The 6,826-nt window shown below is 36.3% G+C and overlaps 1 protein-coding gene across 1 annotated transcript; it reads left to right on the top strand.

The window, feature by feature from the left end:
• Positions 1–4,234: 4,234 nt before the first annotated feature.
• LOC131166348 (uncharacterized) lies at positions 4,235–6,653 on the top strand. The gene is made up of 4 exons (XM_058124814.1): positions 4,235–4,646; positions 4,850–5,127; positions 6,109–6,170; positions 6,309–6,653. Exons 1-4 carry the CDS (start codon positions 4,462–4,464, stop codon positions 6,513–6,515), a joined length of 732 nt encoding a protein of 243 aa, XP_057980797.1. The 5' UTR covers positions 4,235–4,461; the 3' UTR covers positions 6,516–6,653.
• Positions 6,654–6,826: the final 173 nt, after the last annotated feature.

Here is a 6,826-nt window from a genome sequence, read left to right as displayed (position 1 = left end):
GTCCACTCCTTTTCCGACATGGTGACAAGTGGACGACCTCCTAATGTACATCTGGGATTATTTGAAGACTATTTGGATGGAAGACTTTATACATTATTATGCATCTACTTGAAGACTTTATTATTATGATAATTTGTATTTGCTTGGATATTTTGGATTTGATATTGTGCTTGGATATGTTATTTCAAAGAATGTTAGGTGCTTGAAGACCCCCAAGTGAAGTATGGAAGCAAAATCCAACTCAAGACCCATATGGGCCCCCATATGGCTCTAATGGGCCCCATGCGGATTGAGCCTCCCTTTGACTTATGTTTCGTATTTATTTTATAATGTTGCAAGAAAACCAAGTTTGCAAGTGTGTGTTGGTAAGTTGTGTTAGTCTTTAATGTGTTAGGATTTAGTGAGCATTTACTTTTTATGTCTCCCATGCTTGTATAGGAAGTGTAAGTTGTTTATTGTCTTGTCCCCCCATGCTAGCTTAGCTAGTTAATGTCTTGTTCCCCCTTCTCCCCTGAAAGTGAAGCTAAGTTTGAATAATGAATATTGAAAGGAATTTCCTTTGTTGAACTTGAAAGCTTGCCCAATCGTTTCGATTGTGTAGTGTGAGGCTACACGTTCTCTCTAGAGATCAGGTGGTGAGAGACCACTATCTATCCAGCGACTCCATCTCCATATCTTTCCTCCCTCACCCTCACGGCCTCCCATCTAACCCACACGGCCACACCCAAAATGCACCCACATGACTATCATCACTCCACTCCATTGTTGCGTTCGTTTCAGCGTTTCAAAGCTTGCACGAAGGACTTCTGCGTGGTCTAACTTGTGTTAAACAACGTCAAGTCATCCAAACAATTTTCTTGGTAACTTCAGTACTTGTGTTTGAACTCTTACTATATATTGTGCAAACCTTTGTGTTAGCTTTACCGTGATCCTAAGAGGGGGGGTGAATTGATATTTTTAAAATTTATCTCCTAGGTATTCCTCCTAACAGTAGTATGTTCACAAGCCTATAATCAATCTAGTGCAAATAATGTAAATATACCAGAAATTAAATAAAGCAGTTTAAACAATCACACAAGCACCAAAAGCAGTAAAGAAAGGATGACACGCAGATATGTTATCGAGATTTGGCCAACTGCCTACGTTCCCGTCTTGGCTAACCAGCACAAGGATTATCACAATAACTTAGTCACTTAAACAGGTGGAGCGGCACCTATACAAACCAGGTCAAATTACCACAGGGCTGACCTTAACCTTTACCAATCCTTACCGGGCTAGATTACCGCCCCCTCAGGCCACACCTGAAATCTCTTAGATATACAATCAAACGGTACAATATATTGGTGCTTTCACGTAAAGCAGATTTGTACCACAAATGCGCACAAACACAAACACCACAGATCATTTAAAATGTAAGCTCTGTGTGGTCTAAATATTTCAACTCTCAACTATGTTTTCTATCAGTGTAGTAAGTACGTGAGAGTGTCTAACAAGCAATTTGTGTATCTCAAGGTATTTCAATCAAATGTGTTCACACAGAGTATCAGATAAGCCTCAAGAATATCAATCAATAGAATATCTCAATCATGGAAGTATGTATGTGCTTGGATTGCAAAATATATATGATCTTTGTTTTCAGCAAGAATATTTGAGTGAATAAATATTGCAACAAAAATGTTTCACCTCAAACACAAATATCTCCTCAAATGGTTTTGGAAATAAAGAGCAATAGATATTTGTAAATGATTTTAAAAATATTTCGCAACCAAAAGCAAAAATGGGCTTCTTAAGATATTACAACAAATATGCAATCTCAGAAGACCTAGTAAAGTCTTCTTAGGATGAACTTATTGGCTAAGTACTCTAAGAATCCTTTTGGTTTAGCTCTCAATAAAATTATATCAATCTCACAACCAAGAGAGAGTGAACCTTCCTATCTAAGCACTCAAGAATACTTACAAATGATTTTACGAGTATTGAATGTAAGCTAGAGTGTATTTGGAAGAGTGTGAGCAAATGAGAATCAAAAAGAAAGTATTTTTGCTTGAGAGAGATTTTCTTAATCTTTTTGCTAATTGATTCTTAATCCACCAAATGAAAGAATATATATAGATATACTGAAAATTTTGACCGTTGGGGACCTATTAGGGATTGTTAGAAAAGATTAATGGCATTTAAATCAATTTAACCCTGTTTAAAAAATTTAACCCGCGGTAAAAATGATGACAATCTGAGAGGTCCGGTCGACCAAAAATGTTTCGGTCGACCAAGTTTCAAATGGTTTGGTCGACCAAAGGAATATTGAACTGAGGTCTTGGTCGACCAGGAGAGGGCGATTTCCCAATTTTCTGAGTTTCGGTAGACCAGGGCATTTTGAACTGCCTGGTTCGGTCGACCAGACCGCTGGGAATTCTCTCGAGAACCCTCCGATCAACCAGGTAGTTGTAGTACAAAAGTTCTCAGTCGACCAGATGGTCAACTGTTGACCCAAGAGGGTTTCGGTCGACCAGGGACTTTTAAACTACCAGTTTCGGTCGACCAGGTGGTCAAACTTTTGACCCCAGGGAGTTTCGGTCGACCAGGGCCTTTTGAACTACCTTGCTAGTCGACCGAGTGGTCAAACTTTGACCTAAGGGAGTTTCGATCGACCAGGCCAAAATGAACTGGCTTGGCTGGTCGACTGAAAGTGCATCGTGTGTGCATTTCGGTCCCGTATTGAAGCAGACAAGCCCTATTCAAGTTCCTAACAAATATATGTAAAAGTGTGAGTGTCCTAGGGGCACTTGGGGTCCAATTTGAAGACACCGAAAAAGTCCGGTGTCGGTCGACCTTTCCTAAGGTCTTTCTATGGTTATTTTTGGTTTGTATCTGGTTTGAGCTTACAAAATAAACCATGCATGTGATGTGTGTACTTATTACAAACTGAATACCCTAATTACTATTACAGACAAATTTCACTAAAAATTATTACAATTAAGAGCATGAGCATGAGTTTGTCTTCAACCTTTGAGCTCTCACGTGTCATTGATGATATGCTAATTATGAACTTGCACATAAACTAGATATTTATTAAATACAAAAGTATTTGTCATTATCAAAACCAGGACGTGACCTATAAGGTCAACACTTTGCTTGCTGCCTAAAATCCCTTATTTGTTAAGCCATTTGAATCCTTCAGATTCAATATTGATACTTGCTAGCTTAAATCTATTGTATGAATATTAGTTTTCTAACATAGAACTTATATTCTTAAATCTTTGAAATAGCAACTTTTCCGCATTTAACTTGATTCCTTTGTGAAAGAACCAATTGGGACTTATTTCGGAACAACATTATACACCTTCTCAAAATTCCAACAAACATGTGAAATATAGCATGATTTATGATGTTTATATTCGGATATTTAAAATTTTTATTTTAAGTGTTTTGAGTGTATGTACTTGTGTGAGGGTTGAACCATAAGATTAGGTCGATCCTTCCCATCCTACATCAACAACCTTACCATAATGAATTCAAATTTATAAGAGAAAGGAGGATCTTCAAAGATCAATGTTCAACTTAGTAAAAAGTGTTTCAACCTATCAAACAATATTATAATGAATGCAATTTGAATAATAAAATACAATTTTGGAATGTAGATGAGTTAGATAATCAACAGAGGAGCTTTGTCTATGTATTTTAATTAATTCTTCATGTTTTGGATGAAGCCCTACACAGAGTTTGTCCCTCAACTCATAGCATCCAACGATTTTGAATTAGAATAAAATGCTCAACGTTGATTTTTATTTTTTTATTTTTTTATTTTTGGAGAATGAACCATCTAGACAACCTTATAAGAGAAGCTTAAGGTTCATTTATTATAAAATTTTAAAGTTATAAAATACTTCCTTCTTTATATTTTTCTCTCTCATCACTTGAAATATAAAATTGACAAGCTTTTTCCACCATTTCCATATATTTTCAGCTTTGTTTAATGATCTTTTAGCTCAGTATTAAATTTTTTCAACTAATTTTAATTTTTGCATATCAAAGAAGTTAAAAAAAAAAAGAGCTTATCCCCTTTATTATTATTATTATTATTATTATTATTTTAAAGCGGACATTCCCATTCGTTCTGAATATTAAAGGGGCTGAAATTAATATATATATATATATATATATATATATATAATTACAAATATACCCTTATGTCCTCGGTGGGGAATAAGAATATTGGGAAGCCCAAAATATGTCATTTTAACTGAAACACTCTTGACAGTTGCAGCTTCCCTTTCACCCCCCAACCCACAACAAACATGAAATCATTCTCTCACTCTCTCTCTCTCTCTCCTTTGCTTAAACCCTAAGATTATTTCATTCATCTCTAGATCAAATGAGAGACAGCAAAATGTGAGTAGCAATCCCATCCCTCCTCTCTCTCTCTCTCTCTCTCACACACACACACACACACACACACACTCAATGTCCATTGCATCCGATATTCTGCAAGCAATTGCGTTTCCTCTTCTTCTCCTATCAATCAATGTTAATTCTCTGCCATGCGAAGATTCTCGCTGCAAAACTGGATCCTGCAACAGCACCGGTTCTTGCATTTGCAGTCTCCCCGATCCTTCCACCATCTTAGACGGAGATCGCCCTTTTCTCGGGTAATTATAGCTTTCAAGCTCTTTAATTCTTCATTTTCTGATTTATACTCAGATCGGAAACGAAAATATATTGCCATAAACCCTAGAATCACTCCATTTTGACCAATAGCGTCAGAAATTAATTAAGTACTGAATCCACAAAATAATGAAAGCTCGGTTCAATTTTATGGTCTTAATCGGTCTAGCTAGCTGTCTATGGATAGGGGGAGGTTTTGCGATGAGGAGCAGGTCTTGTGCGACGGGACAAACTCGTTTTGGTGCGAACACGGAGGGAGGTGCGAGGAGATTGTTCAAGGTGAGAATTACAGTTGCAGTTGTCCCCCGGGCTACGCGGGATCGCACTGTGAGCATTTAGGGGCTCCCTGTGGACGGATTTTCTGTTTCCACGAGGCCGAATGCTTGGTTGAAGATCGCATTTGTCAGTGCCCGCCCCATTGGCGAGGAAGCGCCGATTGCTCTCTCCCAACTTTAACCCCTACAGGTTGGTGTTGATCAGATCATCTTTTTCTTTCCCTGCTTTAGCACTCGCACGATCACCGGCCACCACACATTCTTTAATTTTTAAAAGCTAAACAAATTTTAATCTGGGCTTTCAAACATCTGCTTCACACCACAACACCCCCCCCCCCCCCCCCCGGGGCCAAAAAAAAAAAAAATATTCATCTACCCTTTTTCGATTATCTAATATACTGAGTGATTCTATGACAGTGAATGTTAAAAGAATTTTTAAAATTATTAGCCAAAAAATGCAGATCCAGTTCTTTTGATTTATATTGTTTATGGCTGCTCGGCTTTCACCATGAACAGTACTAAAATTGTGCATGCATAAATTAATGAGAGTTATGATTAATTATTGGTACTCATGAGTAGTTATGGTTAGGATCTAAATTAACTAAATTATCCATTAACTAAAATTTTTAGTTTCAATATAAATTTATCAAAATAGAAAGACATTTTTGGAACATGGTAGGTAAAAAAGCATATTAAAAGTTGTTTGATCTTCCTTTTAATTTTTTTGACCACTCATATACTCACGGACTCTTCTTACAAATACTTAAGCCTCGTTCAGTTCAACAGAATAGCTATTCATTGGAACAAGATGGTATATAATTTAAATTTTAGGAATCAAGGAAATAATTATTTTTTATGTATTTCTAATTATTTTAACATGAAATGAGAAAAAATTACACTTGAAATTTGAAAATAATTATTCCTTATCTATTTCTTATTATGAGCTCATAAAATGTTTAACATTGTTAGTTGTTTTATAGTAACAACATAATCTCTTGTATAACTAATTATTAGTAACCTTCTAAAACTAATCTATTATTAGGAATCGACATTTTGCAAACAAACGTAATCTTAATTAAGATTTCTTATAGAAAGAATTAGTAGACATGTTACTTTCTTGCTTTTCATATCTCATAAAATTTTTTTTTTTTAAATTATTTCACTTGTGCAGATTCTTCAAGAAATTCAACTGCAACCAGATTGCCTCAAGACAGAAGTAGCGGCAATACAAATGTGAGTATGATTCATCTATCTCCTCATTGATTTGGGTTCAATTCTTATCTGACCCAACATGAATTAATAGCACTCAGCTTAAATAAATAATGTTGGAGCTGACTGCTGAGGCCTCATCTCCATGATTTCTCTGTTCAGTGGGCTGCTGTGGTTTTGGGCATTTCATTGTCAGGAGGGGCTGTGGGAGCCATAGTATATGCCAACAAATTCTTCACCCAGAAGAAGAAGACGGCCATAGCAAAGTTCCAGCAGCTGTCTCAGAGCCAAAATCATGATTTCTTGGAGGAGGATGAGGATGATTCACATGTACATGGTGCCGTCCTAAATGATAGCTCACACCTCTAAAATGCAATATTTCTGTCTATAAGAAACTTTTCCTCTCTATTCTTGGTTGGGCCAAGTTCTAATAGGTCTTCTTTGTTTCATATTTAAATTACATTTGAGGATGCAAATCTTGGAAAAATAAAGCCAAATTTTACTCAACTATTTCCCATTACCTTTATCCTGTTGATGAGAGGAAAGCAATTTTTTTTTTTTTTTTGGGCGTGGGGGTGTGAAGAAAGAGTGATTCACTAGTAAAACACAAATTGTCATTACAAGGAGGGGAAAGGGAAGAGGAAAGTTTTGTTGTGTTGTATTCTCTCATTTAATGATCA

Source organism: Malania oleifera, chromosome 10 (genome assembly GCF_029873635.1).
Source record: "Malania oleifera isolate guangnan ecotype guangnan chromosome 10, ASM2987363v1, whole genome shotgun sequence".
Classification (NCBI taxonomy): Eukaryota; Viridiplantae; Streptophyta; class Magnoliopsida; order Santalales; family Ximeniaceae; genus Malania; species Malania oleifera.
The sequence above is the reverse complement of the archived record's forward strand: the minus strand, read 5'-3'. Positions and strand labels throughout refer to the sequence as shown.

What these genes read in the sequence shown, in the direction of transcription:
- LOC131166348 (XM_058124814.1), top strand. Translation starts at nt 4,462, where the DNA reads ATGTCCATTGCATCCGATATTCTGCAAGCAATTGCGTTTCCTCTTCTT. An exon ending in GGAGATCGCCCTTTTCTCGG is followed by an intron (nt 4,647 to 4,849) that starts GTAATTATAGCT and finishes GTCTATGGATAG; the next exon opens with GGGGAGGTTTTGCGATGAGG. An exon ending in GAAGTAGCGGCAATACAAAT is followed by an intron (nt 6,171 to 6,308) that starts GTGAGTATGATT and finishes TTCTCTGTTCAG; the next exon opens with TGGGCTGCTGTGGTTTTGGG.